General features: G+C 41.9%; 1 protein-coding gene across 2 annotated transcripts in view; it reads left to right on the forward strand.

The window, feature by feature from the left end:
* The first annotated feature begins 625 nt into the window (after window positions 1-625).
* DHRS7C (dehydrogenase/reductase 7C) overlaps window positions 626-21488 on the forward strand; it is a 36522-nt gene continuing 15659 nt past the window's right edge. The window contains exons 1-6 of one of the 2 annotated variants that reach the window (XM_035342618.1): window positions 626-774; window positions 1240-1395; window positions 9156-9268; window positions 10571-10781; window positions 15645-15737; window positions 18536-18543. In XM_035342618.1, the coding sequence (XP_035198509.1) occupies window positions 1242-1395; window positions 9156-9268; window positions 10571-10781; window positions 15645-15737; window positions 18536-18543 (579 nt within the window). In that variant the 5' untranslated portion in view covers window positions 626-774; window positions 1240-1241. Of the gene's footprint in view, window positions 775-1239; window positions 1396-9155; window positions 9269-10570; window positions 10782-15644; window positions 15738-18535; window positions 18544-21488 lie in introns of those variants that run through there. The other variant, XM_035342619.1, reaches the window with a different exon arrangement.

A 21488-nucleotide genomic window follows, 5' to 3' on the forward strand; every position in this document is an offset into this window, starting at 1 on the left:
CCTAAAGGTAAACCTGTAACCGATACTGTCAGATTAAATATTGTCCCTCTTCAGGAAATCACCTACCTAATTGATATGGCCCTGAAATTGCTGGAAAAAGAGATGCAACTGCCTTGCAAATACCAGGGTTAGAAAGAAGACTGTGCCACTTGGAATTACAGTACTTTCACCAACCTGTTGTCTGGCAGCAGCTCTTAGCTTAGCATTATGCACTAACTCCCAAAGCCAGCTTGCTCAGAGACCTTTTCCCAGCCCATGCATATTGTGGAACAGTGATTACTTCAAATCACAAATTCATCATGGCAGGTTTTTTTGTTAGTTTGTTTGTTTATTTTGGCATATTGTTATCATGGAATGTATACAAATGTTTTTCCATATAAAGTTAGTTGAAAAGTTAGTTGAAGGCCAGTGACAGGAAACTGAGATAGGCTCAGTTTCCTATGTACAACTCCTATGAATAACTGCAACCCAGGGGAAGACAGAAATATAAATGCTTCATTGTACAGTTGAATGGATATTGTACTAAAAACTTTTACATGACTGTCCAGCCTATTAGCTAATAGGTCAGGCATGTGAACCACACTGTAGATGCTATATTTACTTTTGAAGACCATCTGTCACAGCTGTAGGCTATACATAGCCATTCTCATAGAGGGCAAGCAGCCTCAGCATATGCGATCTTCTATAAAAATGCTGAAGGACTTTAATTAAGCCTGTAATACAAAATTTATTTCAAAAGAAAACTTTATCCATACCAGGATTCTACCTGCAATAGTAAGTGATTTTTTTTTCTATATCTTTTAAAGCACAAAACATTTATATTATGTAGTTTACCCAAAATTAGGATTAAAAGCTTATTATTTGTTTTCCCACAATAGAAACAGTATTAAAAGCTTAGTGTTATATTTTATACTATGTTTTGCCTAAAGGCAATATTTGTACTAAAATTTTATTATGTTTTTGCCAACATAGAGTCATTTTGAATAAAAGAAAGCTATATTTGTTTAGAACATGCAATAATGAGTAAAATGAATCATAATAATAAAAAACTTATTAAAATAGCTTAATAAGAAACTGCTGATTGGAAGACAAGCTTTCTACTGCTTCAAGCCTTTGGCATATTGTGTTTTGGCTTTTCTATACATAAAAACATTGCTTTTGTAGAGAAGAATAATTTGAAAAATAATGAATGCACATTATAATTACTGTTACTTTTATATGTACTCTTGTTTTCTACAGATATGGGCATGCTTGCTGTACTTGCCCTACCATTGGTTATTCTAGGGATCAGTGGAATTATTTATATCTACCAGTCAGTCATATGGCTACTGTCCCGGTCAGCAGTACAAAACAAGGTGGTGGTGATAACAGATGCTGTCTCTCGACTAGGCAATGGTGAGTTGTCTCTTTTCTTCTAGTGTCAGAGAAAACAAATGGGCAGAGATCCTCTTCTACATGATTTCATGTGCATTCATTACCTTGAGCTGGATGCAGAAGTTAGGAAATATGGTTATAAATAAAGCCTATCATTTTTAAATGTACATATTTAATCTCAGCCACAGGAACTGCTGTTGGACTTTTAGGAACTGCAGAGCTTTATGTTTATTTAATTCAATAGGATAAGAGGTTTTATAAGCATGCTGAGTGCTATTTTTAGCATGTTACTACTCTGAGGTCTTATGTCATAGGTTGCCACTGCAGGGTAGCAGCAAATCAGTATAAACAGGTGTCATATCACTCTGTTACATGTTCCTTTTCAGCCCTTAAAAGCTTCTAGACTTCCTGCTCCCTTCCACTTGCGTACAGAAGTGGTCAGCCCTCTCTCCCTATTCATATCATTTTACCCCTCTATTACCTATGTTATTCCTCTTTACTTGATATTCCTCTGTACCTCCAACTGGGATGTCAGACTATGTGTGATGTTGGGTTCACTGAAAGGAAGAAAAGGGTATGTCACAATTTATGTTTATATAAATGGGTTGACTAGGTGAGCAGTCACTTACCATCTGTTTCTTCCTGGTCCGTATTTCTTTCTTACACAGTCCTATGAGATTAAAAGCAGTGGGTCATACATTGCTTATGCACAGTCCTGCTGCAGACATTACTTGAAGGGCAGTAGATGCAAGTACCTCCTAAGTCAAACATACCTTGGGGTTACATTTTGGCCTTTTCTAAGTATGCCAGAAAACTTACATTCCCAAGCAGGGAAGAGTTGTTGGAAAGGCATGCTGTTGCATAATTATTCTTAGGCGAGCAGAACACTGACCTGTGACAGAAATATAAACTATGCTAATAAGGAGTGGTGTTCATCAGGGCCTGTTGAGACAAGGCATGAGATAAAGTTGGACCTCAACATCCCACCTAGCCTTTCCCCTTTCGTGAAAACTTCAGTTTCAGTTAAAGATAATATTAGCATACATTTATTCTGGTTGGTTATATTTAAGTATTTTTGTTTAGAGAGGCACAATTGAGACTTATGGACAGCATATGAGTCTCTGGGTGAAAGGTGTGAAACAGAGGCTGGATGGTTCCTTGGCAGTGTAATATATGAACTGTTTCCAATTGTCTGCTAGTTTTGTCATGAACTGGCAGCCTCACTTTCAGAGATAAAAAGGAAACCATAGGTATTTGAGGGGATTTGGTCATTTGGTCTTTTTTTTTTTTTTTTTTTTTTTTTTTTTTTTTTTTTTTTTTTTTTTTCGTTTAGTAACAGTTAAATCTTCCAAAGCAGATACAATTAAAAGCAGAAAAAGGATGCAGAAACTTCCTGGTCACACAAAAAATTGGCCGAATATGAGCCAGCAGCATGGTCAGGTGGCCAAGAAGTCCAACAGCATCCTGGCTTGTATAAGAAACAGTGTGGCCAGCAGGACTAGGGAAGTGATTTTCCCCCTGTACTCAGCTCTGGTGAGGCCTCACCTCGAGTACTGTGTTCAGAGTTTTGGGCCCCTCGCTACAAGTAGGACATGGAGGTGCTTGAGCGAGTCCAGAGAAGGGCAATGAAGCTGGTGAGGTGTCTGTAGAACAAGTCTGATGATGAATGGCTGGGGGAGCTGGGGTTTTTAAGCCTGGAAAAGAGGAGGCTCAAGGGCGACCTTATCACACTCTACAGGTACCTTAAAGGAGGCTGTAGCAAGGTGGGGGTTGGTCTATTCTCCCATGTGCCTGGTGACAGGACGAGAGGGAATGGGCTGAAGTTGTGCCAGGGGAGGTTTAGGTTGGATATTACAAAGAACTTCTTTAATGAAAAGGCTGTTAGGCATTGGAATGGACTGCCCAGGGAAATGGTTCAGTCACCATCCCTGGAGGCCTTTAAAAGACGTTTAGACGTAGAGTTTAGTGATATGGTTTAGTGGAGGACTTGTTAGCATTAGGTCAGAGGTTGGACTAGGTGATCTTGGAGGTCTCTTCCAAACTAGATGATTCTGTGATTCTCTGAAATCTGCAACAGAAATTGTATATGTGGATATTTTAATTAAATTACTAGGTTATAAAGAAGATAAGGGGCTCAAATTCAGTTTAACACTGCTTACTAACCTTCTAAATGGTAGGAAATGAACGGTGTTCTCACCTGTTTCTACTCAGAGTGAATGAATTTGCTTTAAACTGTGGTATTCCACATCTTTGAATAAAATTTGGCTAATACTTTAATCAGCAGGTTCTGCTTCATTTTTGCAGAAAGATACAACTATTGTGAAAGGAAGAAAATTGTGTTTTGTAATAAATAACTGAAAACTGATTTATTTTACTAGATATCTTTCTCAAATGAGAACCCACTTATGATGTCTTTCATCTCTTCTACTTCATTTATGCATAAATACTGTTGAACATTTACAATTCTAGCAGTCTATAAAAATAGTCTGTTATGCTTTACTGTGGTTCAACTTGGCACGCATCTAAACACCACACAGCCGTTCACTCACTCCTTTCCCTCAGTGGGATGTGGGAGAGAATCAAAAAAGGTAAAAATGCAAGATAAGTGCAGTTTAAAGGGAAAAGAAAAAAGAAAAAAAAAAAAAAAGAAAGAAAAAGAAAAACAAAGAATTAAAAACTCAAGTGGTGCACAATGCAATTAGTCACTGCCACCCAAACAAATCCCAGACATTCCCCAATTAATGGCAGTCCCCTCACCCAACCCCCTCCAGTTTTATTGTTCAGCATGATGTCATGTGGCATGAGATACCCCTTTGGCCAGTTTGGATCCTGGCTGTGTTCCCTCTCAGCTTCTCATGCACGTCCAGTCTACTTGCTAGCAAAGCAGCAGGAGAAGCAGAAGAGTCCCTGATTTGATGTAAGCACTGTTCAGCAACAACTAAAACATTAGTGTGTTCTGAATGTTATTTTCAACCTAAACCCAAACCATAGCACCATACCAACTGCTAGGAAGAAAATTAACCCTATCCCAGCCAAAACCTAGATGTGCTTATGGACTAAGATTATATGTACAGATACATAGGGTGCAGTTCATAAATACTGTGGGTTTATTTTTAAAGAGGTTTGTGTATGTACTGAGAATCAATTGGAAGTGAGAAGACACATGCCTAGGAGGCTCAACAGGAATAATACTGAACAAAATGCAGTATGCTCAGCTAATACTACTTAATGTGCCTGGACTTCTTGAAAAAGAAAAAGGGATGGAAACTGTGTTACTTAAGGTCCCTCCCTGGCTAGAAATGTCCCTGTGCATGGGGGTATGCCTGAGTAGGTAACTGTTAGAGTGGCTGTGCCTGACTTTAAGGGACAAACTTGAAAACTGAGTCTTCAGGAGGAAATGGATGTGCCATGAGGATAATTCTTCACTTGATTATTATCTTTATGATAATTGAGGAGGAGAATGGGATTGAAATTCCCCAGACTAGCTCTGATTTTATCTGTGAGCAAGACTGGTAGGTTACATCTGAAACAGCCCTGTGTGCCGTATATAAAGGGAGCCAGGAAAAAACTTGATGAAATCACTTGATGTTGAACTTGGCTTTTCAATGTGCAGCAGGGTCTGTTCTCTTTCTAGGCCACTGGTTTTGCTTCTGTGATTCCTTGATCACAGAATGGCCTGGATTGAAAAGGACCTTAAAGATCATGTAGTTTCAAACCCCCTGCTCTGGGCAGGGTTGCCAACCATTAGAGGAGGCTGCCCAGAGCTGCATCCAGCCTGGCCTTGAATGCCCCCAAGGATGGGACATCCACAACCTCTCTGGGCAACCTGTTCCAGTGCCTCACCACCCTTTAAGTGAAAAATTTTCTCCTAATTTCTAACCTAAATCTCCCCAGTCTTAGTTTAAAGCCATTCCCCCTTGTCCTATCGCTATCAGCACATGTAAACAGACCTTCCCCCTCCTGTTTATATGCTCCCTTCAAGTACTGGAGGGTTGCAATGAGGTCTCCCCAGAGCCTTCTCTTCTCTTGATGTCAGTGTTTCTCACCCATGGCTTATTTGGAAGCTGTGGCAGAAGACCTGTGGGAAGAGAAATATTTGTAACATACTGTAGCATTTTCTAGAATAAGCCATTGTGGAGGCTATAAGAATCACAGAATCTTAGACTGGTTTCAACTGGAAGGGACCTTAAAGATCATCTAATTCCAACCCGCCCCCTGCCATGGGCAGGGACACCTTCCACTACACCAGGTTGCTCAAAGCCCCATCCAAACTGCCCTTTAATATTCTGGGGATGGGCCATTCACAGCTTCTCCAGGAAACCTCTTCTTTCTCTTTCTCTCAATATTTTTAAGATTTTTAAAATTTTAGTGCTTATTTTAAGATAATGTTAACATGAATTTTCTCTTGTTGGCTATATTTCAGTACTTTTGTTTACAGAGGCACAATTTAGAGTCGTCCAGCTGAGTCTGGGCATCTTGAAGAATCATAGAACACTTGAAAGTTTCACAGAATTAGATAACAGTTTAGGTTGGCGGGGACACCTGGAGGTCACCTATGCCAACTGAACTGCTCAAGCATGAATACTGATAGCATCTTGCCCAGGATAAGCACTAAACATTCTTTCCCATGCTGCATGCTGAAACATTCTGGGGATAGGCCATTTACAGCTTCTCCAGGAAACCTACTCTTCTGGTCTGTAGTTCCTCAGGTCCTCCTTTCTGCCCTTTTTAGAAATGGGAGTGATGCTTCCCTTTTTCCAGTCACCAGGGACTTCACTTGACTGGCATGACTTTTCAAATGTGATGGAGAGTGGCTTGTCAACTACAACAGCCAGTTCCCTCAGGATGCTGGGATGCATGTCCTTAGGCCCAATAGGCTGTTCACTTTCTTCAGATGGTCTTGTACCTGCTCTTTGCTTACACTGGGATGGGACTTTGCTCCCCCAGCCCCTGCCTAGAGGTACAGGGATGTGAGAGTTGTGGGAAGCCTGACCGGCAGTGAACATTGAGGCAAAGTTGCTGAGTACCTCAGCCTTCTCTATGTCTGTTGTTACCAGTTCTTCCTTCTCATTTATCAGAGGGGGTATGTTATCCTTGGCCTTTCTTTTCTGACCTACATATAGAATCTCTTTTTTTCTTTGCATCTCTTGCTGAGCTCAGATCCACCTGTGCCTTGGTTTTCCCAGTCCCATCCTTGGACATGCAGACAGCATCCCTTGTACTCTTCCCAGGCAACATGTCCCTGCTTCTACTGCCAGCGTATTTCCTTCTTACACTTCAATTTGACTAGCAGATCCTTGATCAGCCATGCCTTCCTGCCTTTCCTGCCTTATGCGTTACACACGGGGATGGAGAGCTACTGTTCTCTCAGACAAATGTCCTTAAAGAGTTATGACAGCTCCAGTCAGTTCCTCTGTTCCAACAGTGTCTCATCCACTAGTTCTTTAGACAGCTGAAAGTTCACTCTTTGGAAGTTCAGGGTCCTGACTTTGCTCTTTGCCAGGTCCATATTCCTTGAGATCACAAACTCAGTCATGACCTCAGTCTTCACCAACAGGAGCTCCAGCCACATAGCCCAGGGTCCAGAAGGCAAAGTCAGGGGCTGGAAGAATGCTGAACTGCCCACTGTAGAAGATAATGTTTGAGACCAGCTAAGGAACTTAAAGGTGCACAAGTCCATGGGACCTGATGAGATGCATCCATGGGTCCCGAGGGAACTGGTGGATGTAGCTGCTAAGCTACAATCCATCAAAATCGAGAAGTCGTGTCAGTCCGGTGGAGTTGCCACTGACTGGAATAGGGGAAACATAACCCATGTTTTTAAAAGGTGTAAAAAGCAAGACCCGGGGAATTGCAGGCTGGTCAGTCTCACCTCTGTGCCCAGCAAGATCATGGAGCACCACTCAACCAGGGTGTGGTCACTGCAGCCCAGACTGACTCCAATCTTAACCTCTTTAATGAGTTCACCTGCATTGGTGGGCACCAAGCCCAGTAACGTTGCTCCTCTGATTGGATTGTCTGATACCTTGACCAGGAAGTTACCCTTGAATCCAAGAGTCTCCTGGATTGCTTACAGCCTGCTATGTAGCTTTCCCAGCAGGCATCCGGGAGGTTGAAATCCCCCATCATGATGAGAGCTTGTGAGCAGGACACTTCTTGTAGCTAAAGCAAGATGGCCTCATCAACAGGCTCCTCTTGATCAGGTGGCCTGTAGTAGACCCCAACCACAAGGTGTTTGGCCCTTATTTTTAACCCACATGCTCTCAACCTGTCCATACCTGTTTGTCAGAGGCATCTCTTTGCAATCAATCCATTCCCTAACATAGAGGGCAACACCCCATCCCTCCTCCCATGCCTGTCTCTTCTGGAAAGCTTGTAACACTCAATTGGTTTGTTCCAGTTGTGTGATTTGTCCCACCATGTTTCCTTGATAGCACTTAGGTCATAGTTTTCAAATTACACCATGATTTCCAACCCTTCTTCTCTCTTTCCTGTGCTGCATGCATTGGTGTAGAGGCACTTTAGCTGGGCTATTGGTTATACAATTATTTCAGAGGAATGCTTCCTAATTGCTTTGGGGCAGCTCCCTACAAGATATTATAGTAACAAGATAGCTCCCTGCAAGATAGTATCCCTACAAGATGCCTATGAGATATCAGTGGTCAATGTTTTTTCTCTCATGAAACTGGCAGGGCAGTGAGGAATATAATTCTTCCTCCACCACCTAGAGAAGAAAATAGATGAGACAGAAACTGTCAAAATATTTCAGCATGGTATTTCATAATCTGGATTGGGTTAATCACATAGCTCCATGAAGACCTAACGTAATGACTTGGCTGCAGTGTTGTAGCCAGTACCAAGGTTGCAGAAATGTTATTACTGGCTGCCTGTTCTTCTGTATCATCACTTTAAGAAAAGTACAATTACAGCTCACTTAAACAGTGGTGAATCCCTAATCCAGAATATCTGACTGTATGAAGAAAAAACAGTTTCAGTCCAGCATACCCAGAAACTTCTCAGTAGCCTTTTTAGGAAGGCTTGAGGGAATCTGTCTTAACCAGAGGTAGCTCAAGATGGTCTCCATAACCTCCACTGGCTCCTGGGAAGGTCATAGGATGGATCACATATTAAAGGAAGGGTCTGTGTAAGAAAGGTTTCTCTCAAACTGCTGTTTCATCTCATCTGTGGGACAGTGGCTGGTGAGTTTCTCTGCATAATAACTCTATCTCAAAGTTGTAGATATGTTTCATGTAGCTGCAAATTTCATAAAGATAGCATACAGAACTAGCTTTGCTATATTCTAGGATTGGTTGGTATCTTCTTTACATTGCTGTAGGCAACATGAAGTTTTACAAAAGAGTTTGTACTCTAAAAACGTGTTTTTTGTGTATTTTTCTTTATAGTAAGTGTGTTTCTAGATGCAGAGAGATAAAGAAGAAAGACAATTAAAACATTTTTCTTCTAACTTAAACCCTTCATCCATTAACTGTCATACGGTTCTTTTGATTACATGCCATGATTAAAAAGTACCAATGTGTCATATTATTGTGATAAATTTAATATAGTAAAGTATTCCTTAAATTTAATTTATTAATCATATACATTGATGCCATTTGGCACTTTCTTTTTTCCTCATATATATTTTTATTCTCTCAAAATTCATGAATTTTAAATAAATGATTCAACATCATTAACAAAAACGGGATCCCATTTCAACTAAAATAAGCATTAACACATTGCTACTATTGTTATTATTTTTTCTGAATGTATTTCTCCCCTAGAATGTTCTCGGGTGTTTCACACAGGAGGAGCAAGACTTATTTTGTGTGGCAGGACATGGGAGAAGTTAGAAGCCTTGTATGATGCTTTAATTAGTGTGGCAGACCCCAGCATGGTAAGTGTTTCCTCACTGTGCTTTGACAATTGAGAAGTTGAGGTAAACACCTTCTTCAGGTACAAAACGCTCTTTTAAAAACACTAAAATGAGGTATACATGAAGCTTGAATCACTGTTAACAAAGATTTTGGTCATCCACATAATACACCCAACAGATTCCAGAGAGAGAGAGAGAACAAAACACCTCTGAAGATCTTCAGAGCATGATGCCAAAAACAAGTCAGAAATCCTGCTCTCTCAAATAATTACTAATGTCTGGCCCTGCATTTTGAACAAAGACCTGCCCCAAACCAGACAACTAGAAATGCTAGGTAGAGGGATTTGCCTCATTCAAATGTAAGAGATCCAAAATTCTTCATTTAATTGCACAAACAATCACCAGTTTTACACATAATAAGAGTGCTCAAGAAAGGGGAGATGGGTCTAAAGACTTAATGTAATCTCCACTACTCTGGAAGAATTCCCAGCTAGCAAGCTATGGGAGCACACTAAGAGTTCCTTTTTCTCATTACTACTGGGTCACCATATAAGTAGACATGCAAGACCTGTAAAGTCTGCCCATGCTGCCAAGGGTAGTTCTTTGAAAGGTGTTTATTGATGTTCATAGAAAAGCTTTCCTTCCATGATCAACAGATGCCTAACTCATTCCCAGGCATAGGTGTTCCTGAAGACATCAAACATCCTATAGTCCCTGGTCACCAGACCAAGAGATACTTGCATTTTGCCCTTTTTCTGCAGTGAGTTTCACTTGTTTGCTACATAAAAGTCATTTTTGGAAGCAATCATACAAGTGTATCAGTTTGGATATTGTATTGTTAAACAATCCATTCCTACTTTCTACATTCCCCCTGTAAATTCAATCCCTTCATGTACATGTAAATCATCTTTCAAAGCACTATATCCTAGATTGATTCTGTTGTCAGCAAATTTCTCTAGAGGGGCTGCTTATGAAAAGACCATCATTTGCAGTGCTAGGAGTCACCCTGGTGGGTATCTACATGCCTTCACTGATTACAAAGCTGAGAGACAAAACACAGTGGGATAGAATCAATCCAACCTATCCTTCCCATGATGTTCTACTTTATGCACCTACATCTGAATATCAGAGTACATGAACACCTACTACTGAGCTACACTCTTTCTAGAATGGGTTAATAAGAAAAAAAATCAAGGATTTTAAGAGAGTGGTGAAAGCATTTTCTTCAGATATAGTGGTTAATTATTAAGAATTTATTTTTAAGCAAATAGAAATACATTTTTATATAACAGGAATCCTTGAAATAATTATTTTCTTTGTTAGACTTATACACCAAAGCTCATTCTTCTGGATATCTCAGACATAGACTGCATTCAAGATGTAGCTAGGGAAATCCTGGATTGCTATGGCTGTGTGGATGTACTGATCAACAATGCAAGTATGAAGGTAAAAGGAGCAGTGCAGAGCATTTCATTGGAACTTGATAAAAAGATAATGGATGTCAACTATTTTGGACCTGTAACTTTAACCAAAGGTATTTTAATATTTTTTACCATTTTCCTGTTACTACTCAAAGCTTGCGATCCAAGTCACTGGCTTTGCTACAATCCAGAACAAATCTGTGAAAATCAGTGGACTGAAATTGAGGTGATGAGATCAAAATCGGACTGCCTGAGCTTGGAAATAGATGTTGTTCAAGGACTAGTTAAGCAGGCATTTGATAGTCACACACATGTATATTTATTAATGTCTACTTATTATGTTTTGCTTAAGGTGACTCTTAGTTATGTGCTTGCTACCTTTGTTACAAAGACAACTATTTTCAAAGTGCTTGCAAGGATACAGATAGGCTGACAAATAAAAAACATTAATGTACCTAAATCTACATGTAGAATCCAAGTTCAGTCTAGAAGACACAGAGTGAATGGAGCAGACCTCAACAAATTATGCCCAGACACAAATAACTTCAGTATTTAACTTCTCTGTTGTTTCAGGGGAGGTATGGAAATGCTTAGAACTGAGGAGGTGCTTGATCCTGAAAAGTACAGAATTAAGTCCTTAAAATATTAACATGTCATGATGGCACTCTGAAGAGCTACAAAGCTTTGTTCATTATGTCTTTGTCCATTTTCTTTTTTTTTTTTCATTTTTTTTTCTTTTTTTTTTTTTCTCTTATTTTTCCTTATCTTTTACTCCTATCCTTTGTAGTCCCAAGACCTTCAAAACATCATTCAAATATTCTTGTTCAGTGTATTACTGAGATCTCAGCACCTGGGAAAGCACTAAAGAAACAATTGACCTGCTCTGTTTGTTTCCCTAGGCATTCCATTCCATTCCATTCAGTTCCGTTCAGTTCTGTTCCACTCCATATTCCATTCTTGTTTCCTTAGGTATTCTGTTTTTGAATCAGATGTGAAATAGGTTCAATAGAAAAATGTGCATCAGCTCTTCAATACCTGTCTTCACCTTCCCCTCAATGGCATCTGTCTGGCTTCTCTAACTCATGATGTGACAACACATTTTCCTTTCCTCTCTGTTTACATACAAACATACCCAGCACATTAACTATTTTAACAAAACTCGTTCAGTCTCTCTCTGTTATTTCAGGTGGACTTTCTAATAAGAATTTTAGGCACTTCATGACCACTGTCTGCTTAGTAGGATACCAGCTTTCAGTCTTTCCAAGAGTATTTTTCTGCTTTTTTTTCCAGCCTGTATGCTGATTTGCACTAGGAATGAGCTGAAACTGCCTTCTATTTCTTCTTCAATTTTTGTTTTGATTTGGTTTTCATTTTGCTAAATCCAACACAATTCAAAAATTTATTTTCTGTCCATTAAAGCTCTTCCTTATGAATTAAAAGATGTCTGAGATTCTGTCTCCAGCCATTTTTTAATCTCATATAATTAAATGTGTTGAAGCTTTAACTCAAAAATTTAAGCCAAGATGGAATCCTATTGACAGCAATAAGTTGTAAATGGCCCTGAGAAGCCTCTCTTGAGGCCCTCCTCTCATCCTCTGCCTATAAGCCTAGAATACTCATTTCAGCTGAGGCCTGGGCCTTCAATGCTTACTTGGGATTTGTTGTACATACATATACCTGTCTGTGGTCTGCCTTCTGGATGAATCTTAGACCTAGCGCATGGCTTGTCTTGCCTGGGACTGCCAATGGACTGTGTTATGAGCACCCAGCTCTGTCCACCACAGTCCTGTTTTCTGTCAATGACAGTCTACCCTGGGGTCGGTTTTGGCTCCTACTTCTATATAGGACAGCTGGCCCTCACTGCTCCCTAATAAAATCAGTCCAAAGTTATTTAAAGCATTTTTGCCTTTTTTGAGTTGTTATCACTCCAGAGAAGTCTGATTTTTCTTGGGAATTCTAAAATTTCACAAGGTTTCAAACTCTTTGCCCTTTTTCCTTGTCTTAGTATCACAGCATTTACAGTAACTCAGTAGCTTCAGTTCCACGATATTAAAACAAAATTATTCTTGACCACTTTCACAGTAAATAATTTTTTCCTTATACCTACTCTGAACCTGCTGTGGTATAGCTTTGTGCCATTCCTGTATGTCCTGTCATCAGTTATCAGGGAGGAGACCAGCACCTCCATCTCCACTTGTTCTCCTCAGGAACTTGTAGAAAGAAAAGAGGTCAGCTCTTGGACTTTTCTACAGACCAAACAAAACAAGTGTCCTCTGCCTCTCCTTATAAGACACCTTCCAGTCTTTTTATCAAGTTTGTTTCTCTCTTCTGTGTGCTTTCAAGGACTATATTCAATTTCCAGCTACCAGATTTTGTGATATTTTTGATTGCAGTATGGAGAAAACTTTCATTCAAACCTACCTTCAAAACTTCATCACTCACTGAGGCGATCAGCTCTGGTGCAGGTCTGTTCCACAGCAGAGCAAGGGGCAGAAGTTTTCAGTGTGTTTCCTGAGCCAGGAAAACCACAGGGGAGCACAGATGCAGGCAGCTTTTGCAAGAGTGGCTGATGAGCTGTGGGAGGGGGCCAGGAGTAATGGCAGCCACCCCTCCTCCCACAGAAGGCAGCCCTAGTAATTGCCAGTGACCAGGATCACTGAGAAAAAGACAGGCAAACTAGGAGTGTTGTGTCAATGAGGGTGTGGCACAGTAGTTTGCATGGCAATTTCCACATGAAAGCATGCAAGGCAGGTGCTGTCACTGCCACTTTTAATGGCAGTTGTAACCTGCTGGCAAAGAGCTTCAGTCATAGTATCCAACTAGCAGAAAACTATGTCCTCTGTGGCCTCTATAGCCACAGTAACCAACACAGCTATCCAGACAGAGCTCCCAAGGCAATATGCACAGCCATCCAGGTCTCAGGCTGCAGGGTGTGTCCAAGTTTTCTGTCAGTATCTGACCACAGCAGTGAATACACCTGTGGGAGGTGTGCCCAGATAGAAGACCTGCTCAGTGTGGTGATAGAGCTTTGTGAGGAGGTAAGCAGGCAGAGGAATACCAGGGAGTCAGAGAAGGAGATGACTGTTGGAATCATACACTACCATCCCTGAGACACATTTGTCAGCCAGCCACAACACAAGAAATGAAGCATCCTCTTCCCTCTCACCAACAGGCAGGACGGGATCTTTGGTAACAGAGGAAAGCTGCCACCAACACTTCATCCCTGGATATTGGGAGAGCAGATTTAATGCTGCTCAGGGAACTACTTGGTGAGGATCACTGGGACACAGCTTTTGAAGGTGTTGAGGCCCATCAGTGCTGATTGCTTTTGAAATGCAACCTCTTAAGAGCACAAAAACATGCAATTCCAAAATGTTCTTAAGTCAAGCAGATAGGGCAGAAGGCCAGTTTGGTTTAGCAGGGATTTTCTTCTAGAGCTTAGGTGGTAAAAGGAAGTGTATGGCTATGACTATGGAAGTGAGCTTGAGCAACATGAGAGGACTACAGAGATGTTCACCACTTTGGGGAGAAAATTCATGTAGCCAAAGCTCAATTAGAGTTGAAGCTGGACATTACTGTGGGGGACAATAAAAAGGGCTTTATTAAATATGTTAATATCAAAAGGAGGAGCAGAGATAACCTTGATCTGCTACAAAGTTATTTTCCTTTTATGACAAGGTTACTCACCTAGTTGAACAAGAGAAGCTACTTGACATAAGCTTTTGGGATTTCAGCAAGGCTTTCAGCACTGTTTCTCACAGTATCCTTCTGGACAAAATGTCCAGCATATGGCTAGACAAATACATAATATGATGAGTGAAAAATTGACTGATGGGTCAGGCTCAAAGGGTTAAATAGAGATACATCAGCCTGGTAGCCATTCACTAGTGAGTTTCCCCAGGGCTCCATTTTGGGCTCAGTTCTCTTTAATGTTTTCATAAATTCATTTCATAAATTCATAAAATGCAAGACTCAAAAGTATACTAAGTTTGCTGATTATATTAAATGAGGAAGAGTCACTGACTCACTTGAAGGCAGAGGGGCCTTGCCAAGAGTTCTTGACAAGTTAGAGGTCTGGACAATAACCAACTGCATGAAGATCAAAAAGAGCAAGTGTCAGATTCTGCACCTGGAACAGGGTAACCCTGGATATATGTACAGATTAGGGGAAAAGAAGATGGAGAGCAGCCCTCTGGAAAGGGATCTGGGAGTTCTGGTCAACAGCAAATTAAATTGCAGTCAACTGTGTGCCCTGACAGCCAAAAAGGCCAATCACATTCATCATGCATCATACCCAGCATTGCTAGCTGGTCGAGGGAAGTGATTGCCCTGTTCTACTCTGAACTGGTGAGACCTTACCTCACCAGTTGCATACAGTTTTGGGCACCACAATATAAGGACATAAAACTATTAGAGAGCATCCAAAAAGGGGCTAAAAATGGTGAAGGGTCTAGAGACCTAGGAGCAGCTGAAGTCCCTTGGTTCATTCATCCTGGAAAAGAGGAAACTTATGGGAGATCTCACTGCAGCTCACAGTTTCTTCACAAGGGGGAGTGGAGGGAAGGCACTGATCTCTTCTCTCTTGTGACCGGTGATAGGACCCAAGGGAACAGCATGAAACTGCATCAGGGGATGTTCAGGCTGGGTATTAGGAAAAAGTTCTTCACTGAGAGGGTGGTCAGACACCGAAACAGGCTCCCCAGGGAAGTGGTCACAGCACCAAGCATGCCAGAGTTTAAGAAGCATTTGGACAACGCACTCAGAAATTTGATTTTTTGGTTTGATTTTTGGGTGACCCTCTGTGTAGTCAGGAGTTGGATACTTGTGGGCCATTCCAACTCAGGATGTTCTATGATTCTATAATTTGTTAAAATGTTGCTATCTTTATTGCAGTTGTCACTTTTTTTTTTTTTTTTTCACTAAATATATTGAGCTCTTTTACTTTCTTGCCTTTTTCTTTCTATTTCTTTTTTCAGCCATTCTTCCCAACATGATCTCAAGGAGAACTGGCCAAATTGTTCTAATTAATAGTATCCAAGGAAAAATAGGAATCCCATTTCGTGCAGCTTGTAAGTTATGCATTCATATAACATAAAAGTATACATTTATAAAATATTCATTCTAACATATAAATTGTGAATATTCCATGAATATTTAGTTATTAAAAGTGATAATTTGCAGCTTTATTCAGTAAGTGATTAATACTGTATTTGACTGAAAAAATTTCAAAGAAGTGGAACTCAAGAAGAAACAGTTAAAGTACTGGGAAGCTTAATTTCTGCCTAAGGTGCCTGAGGATAGGAAGGTATCAAATGTGACAGCAAGGTTTTTTAAGTTCCTGGGAGGGATTCAGGGGACAATGAACCTGTAGTTCTAATATCTTGTGGTGGCTTCACACTGATAGGCGGCTAAGTTCCACCACAATCACTCTCTCACTCCCCTCCTGAAACTAATAGGGGGAGAAAATATGATGAAAAAAGGTTCATGGATTGAAATGAGAAACAGTTCAATTAAAGGAGAAGGAAGCGAAAAAATCAAAGGAAAGGAAAAAAGAAAAAAGCAAAGGCCACATGGAAGAAAAAGGAGAAAACAATTATTCTCCACTTCCTATCAGCAAGTGATGTTCAGCCACATTTTAGGGATCAGGGCCTCAATATATATAGTGGTTGCTCAGAAAACCAACACTTTCATAATGAATCCCCTCCCTTCTTCTTCTCCTTCCTTAGGTTTTATGCTGAGCATGATGCCATACAGTGTGAAATAACCTTTTGACCAGTTTAGGTCAGCTGTCCTGGCAATGTCCCTTCCCCACTTCTTGCCCACCCTCAGCTTACTGGCCTTTAGGTGTGAGGGTGGGGGTTGGAGACACAGTCTTTATGCTATGCCAGCACTGCTCAGCAGTAGCCAAAACATTCGTGCAGTATCAATACCATTGTAGCTGCAAGTGCAAAGCACAGCACTACATGGTCTGCTGTGGGGAGAGTTAACTCCCTCCCAGCCAAACCTAGTACATATCTGTACTGGGTATTTTAGTAGAAACCAGTAAAGGAGAAAGTAACTGGATAAATATAACATAATGGTAGAGATTAACTACTGCTTTGTATAGAGAGCTCATCACTCATGCACTTAATGGAGGTCTCTACAGGAGACTAAAAGGAGATGTATTTATTGTATTCTGCTTGACTTTCCATAAAATTTTCAGGAAGGTGATTCACTCAAAGGTCCTAATGAAACTAAGCTGTCTTGAATTATGATGAAAGGTCTTATTCATAAAATACAAAGATAGACAGAAAATATAAGGTAGATGTAAATAGGCAGTTTTCACTGAGACATAAGGTCAGAGTAGGTGATAGACTGAAAGAGAAGTCCCACAAGACCTTGGGATTGTGACACATACTAAGATTCATGAAAGCAAAATACAGTGACAGAAAGAGTAAGAAAAAGAATAGAGAAAAAAAAAAATCCTGTCATAATGCCTTTGTATATATCTATACAGCGCCCACATATTGAACATTGTGGGCAATTCTGGTGCCCCCATCTCAAAGGAATTATGATCACAGAGTGCACCCTCAGAAAGTCTGCCAATGACAACAGACTGTACGGTGCTGGAGGATGCCATCCAGAAGGATCAAATACAGGCTGGGTAGGGAATTAATTGAAAGCAGCACATGAGAAAAAGGACCTGGGGGTGCTGGTGGATGAGAAGTTCAGCATGAGCTGGAAATGTGCAATTGCAGCCCAGAAAGTCAACTGTGTCCTGGGCTGCATCAAAAGAATTGTGGCCAGCAGGCTGAGGGAGGTAATTCTCCTCTTCTTCTCTGCTCTCGTAAGACCCCACCTGGAGTACTGTGTTCAGCTCTAGGATCCACAGCACAAGAAGGACACAGATGAGTCAGCAGCCTTCCAGTGTTTAACGGGGACCTACAGGAAAGATGGGGAGAGAGTCATTATCAGTGAGTGTAGCGATAGCACAAATAGATACTGGTTTTGAACTAAAAGAAGGTAGACCTCAAATTATTCTATGATTATATGATTCCTGATGTCAGTGTGGTGGTTTAACTTGGCTGGGCAGCTGACCTCCACCACAACTGCTCTTTCTCTCCCACTCCTCAAAGGGAAAGGAGGAGAAAATATGATGAAAAGAGCTCAAGCGTTGAGATAAGGAAAGGGAGATTACTCAACAATTATCGTCAAAGGGAAAACAGACTCAGCACTGGGAGATTAATGTGATACCTACTACTAACAAGCTAGAGCAGTGAGAAACTGGAAAAAAAAATAAAATAATAATAATAATAATAAAATCTTAAAACCACCTTCCCCCATCCACCCTCTTCTACATCCTCATGCTGAGCAATGCAGGGGAAGAGGGAATGGGGGCTGTGGTCAGTCCATGACTTTTCATCTCCACGGCTCCTTCACAGTCACTCTCTTCCCCTGCTCCAGCATGTGGTCCCTCCCATGGGATGTCATCCTTCCCAAACTGATCCTGCCTGGGCTTCCCACAGGCAGTAGCTCTTCAAGAACTGCTTCAACATGGGTCAACCACAAGCAGCAGCTCCCCCCAGATCCCCTGCTCCTGCATGGTCTCCTCTCCATGGGCTGCAGCTCCCACCCAGGGCCTGCTCCTGCAGGGGCTCTTCTTCACGACAGATCCACCTGCTCCACTATGGGCTCCTCCATGGTCTGAAACATGGAAATCTTCTCCACCGTGGTACACCACGGGCTGCAGGGCAACAGCTTGCTCCACCATGATCCTCTCCACAGCCTTCAGGGAAACGTCTATTCTGGTGCATGGAGCACCTCCTCCCCCTCCTTCCTCATGAACCTTGGTGTCTGCAGGGCTGTTTCTCACTCCTCACTCTCCCAGCTGCTGCTGTGCAGCAGTTTTTTTCTTTTCTTAAATTTTCTCTCACAGCAGTGCAAACAACATTGCTTGGAGCCAATTGTTTGGTCCCTTTAGAGCCAGCTAAAACTGGCTCTTATTTAACACTTCTCAAAGAGGCCACTCCTACAGCATCCCCATCCCCCCCCCCCCCCCCCAATAAAATAAAATAAAATAAAATAAAATAACACCTTGCTACATTAACCCAATATATTACCATAGCACAAAGTCCTGGAGGGAAGAGGAGCCCAAAAAATTTTTGTAGGTGACCTGGACAGTGGGATCAAATGCACCCTCAGCAAGTTTGCTAATAACACCGAGTTGTGTGGTGCAGCTGACACGCTGGAGGGAAGGGATTCCATCCAGAGTGACCTTGACGGGCTTGAGAGGTGGTCCTGTGCAAACTTTGTGAAGTTCAAAAAGGCCAAGTCCAAGGGTCCTGCACCTTGCACAATCCCAAGCACAAATGCAGGCTGGGTGGAGAATGGATTGAAAGCAGCCCTGAGGAGAAGGACCTGGGGGAGTGGTTGGATGAGAACTCAACATGAGCCAGCAATATGCAATTGTATCCCAGAAAGCCAGCTGTATCCTGGGCTGCATCAAAAGGATCATGGCCAGTAGGTCAAGGTTCTGTTGCTTTTTCTTTTTTAAATTGTTGTTGTTGTTTGTTTTTGATTGATTGATTGTTTTCTGAAGTATGCACTCACAGTGGTGCAACGAATGTCACTTATTGGCTCAGCTCTGGCCAGTGGTGGATCCCTTTGGATTTGGCTGGAACTGGCTCTTATCTAATGTGGGGCAGCTTCTGGACTCCTCAAAGAGGCCACTCCTGCAGCTCCTTGCTACCAGAACCATGTCATATAAACAAAACAAAGTTTGTCAATAAAATTGACATTTCTAGACAAAAATGCCCTTGAAGTAAGAAAGAGTTTAAAAGAATTCTGAGACTGGAAAGTCTTAGCAGTTAGGAGACTTTTGCCTTATTTTAGATATTTGCCCTGGAGACAGCCCACCTAGAACTAACTTCCCATATTTCCTTCCTTTGTAAGATAATGTAGAAGGAGAGTGTCTGCTCTTTTAAGGTACCTAGTCAAGGACCTCATTCCTAGGCAACACTGGATAATAAAAAAGGAGGTAGTGATGGTAAACAAATCAAAGTTAGTTTATCACACTAACTTATGAAAGCTTATGAGGATGTAGGAATGTTTATTCCAGCAGGGTTATCTGATGGGGGACTTCTAAAGTGGGAGACAATTACAAGAAACAGTCCTTCCAATCACACTAATTGTTTACTAATTGTGACTCCTAAAAAGTTACAGGTTCTACTTCCAGGAAGGTTGAACCTGGTAAGATTGTGAACCAAGGAGCCCCATACTGAAAGGGTGCAGAAACTGCAGAGCTCTGAAAACGCATGGGGAGTGCAGGGGAAGGGGCATCAGGAGGAACAAAGAGCAGGGATAGGTAGAAAAGAGCATAACGGGCTGGTCATGTGTAAAAATGGGCCTGTTATAATGCTTGGCTGGCTGAGCCCTGATCACCCCAGTCTCTCCTATCTTTTTACTAATTTTACACATTAAATCTTTTTATAACTTTCTCTCTGTGTATTCACTCTCTCTCTCCACAACCCTGTGTGTGTGTGCTGCAAGGCAGGCCCAGGATATGGGTAGTGATGCTGGACAGACAGAAGGACAATATCAGGTATTTGGAGAATCCGCAAATATGTGTGCTTGGGAACATGTAAAGTGCTGTGTGTCTGTGCCTTCACTAGGGAACTTCCATCTCTGCTGGCCAGAAAGGAGGAAGGGGTCCCTGCTGTCTGTGTCTGTTTTACACAAGTCCTGTATATAAGTGCTGCTGAAAGCAGCCCTTGGCTGTGGCAGCCTGTGGGACCAGTTATGTCGGTGTCAGTTATGTCTCCTTGTCCTTATCTCAACCCTTGAGCCCCTTTCATCGTATTTTCTCCCCACTCGTCTTTGAGGAGGGGGAGTGAGAGAGCGGTTGTGGTGGAGCTCGGCTGCCAACCCAAGTAAAAAGACCACCACAGAGGGATGGGTGACTCCACCGCCTCCCTGAGCAGGCCATACCAGTGCCTGACCACTCTTTGAGAGAAAAAAGTTTTTTTCCTGCTATCTAATCTAAATCTCCCCAGGTGCAACTTGTGGCCATTTTCTCCAGTCCTATCATTTGTTATCTGAGAAAAGAGGCCGACTCCCTCCTCATCACAACCTTCCTTCAGGAAGTTGTAGAGTGCAAAGAGGTCTCCCCTGAGCCTCCTCTTCACCAGGCTAAACAATCCCAGCTCCTTCAGCTGCTCCTCATAAGACTTGTGCTTGAGACCCCTCACCAGTTTTGTTGCCCTTCTCTGGACATTCTCCAGGGGCTTGGTGTCTTTCTTGTAGTGAGGGGCCCAAAACTGAACATACTACTTGAGGTGTGGCCTTACCAAAGCTGAGTACAGGGGGATGATCACCTCCCTGGTTCTGCTGACTACATTATGCCTGATACAAGCCAGACATTCCAAAGAAGGAAGAGATACCATTCAACAGGACCTGGACAGGCTGGAGAAGTGGGCGTCTGTGGACCACATAAGGTTCAACAAGTCCCAGTACAAGGTGCTGTACCTGGGTCAGGGCAATCCCAGACGGGAGGACAGACTGGGGAAGAACTCATTGAGAGCATCCCTATGGAGAGAGACTTGTGTGTTCTGGTGGAGAAAAGGCTCAACATGAGCCAGCAGTGCGCACTTGCAGCCCAGAAGGCCAATTCAACCCTGGGCTGCATCAAAAGAGGTGTGACCAGCAGGTCAAAGGAGGTAATTGTCCCTCTCTACTCTGCACTCATGAGGCCTAACCTGCTGTAATCCATCCAGGGTTGGGGTCCCCAGCACAAAAAAAAAAGGTGTGGACCTGTTCATGCGAGTCTAGAGGAGGGCCACAAA

The sequence above is a fragment of the Oxyura jamaicensis genome, chromosome 18, assembly GCF_011077185.1.
Source record: "Oxyura jamaicensis isolate SHBP4307 breed ruddy duck chromosome 18, BPBGC_Ojam_1.0, whole genome shotgun sequence".
Taxonomy (NCBI): domain Eukaryota; kingdom Metazoa; phylum Chordata; class Aves; order Anseriformes; family Anatidae; genus Oxyura; species Oxyura jamaicensis.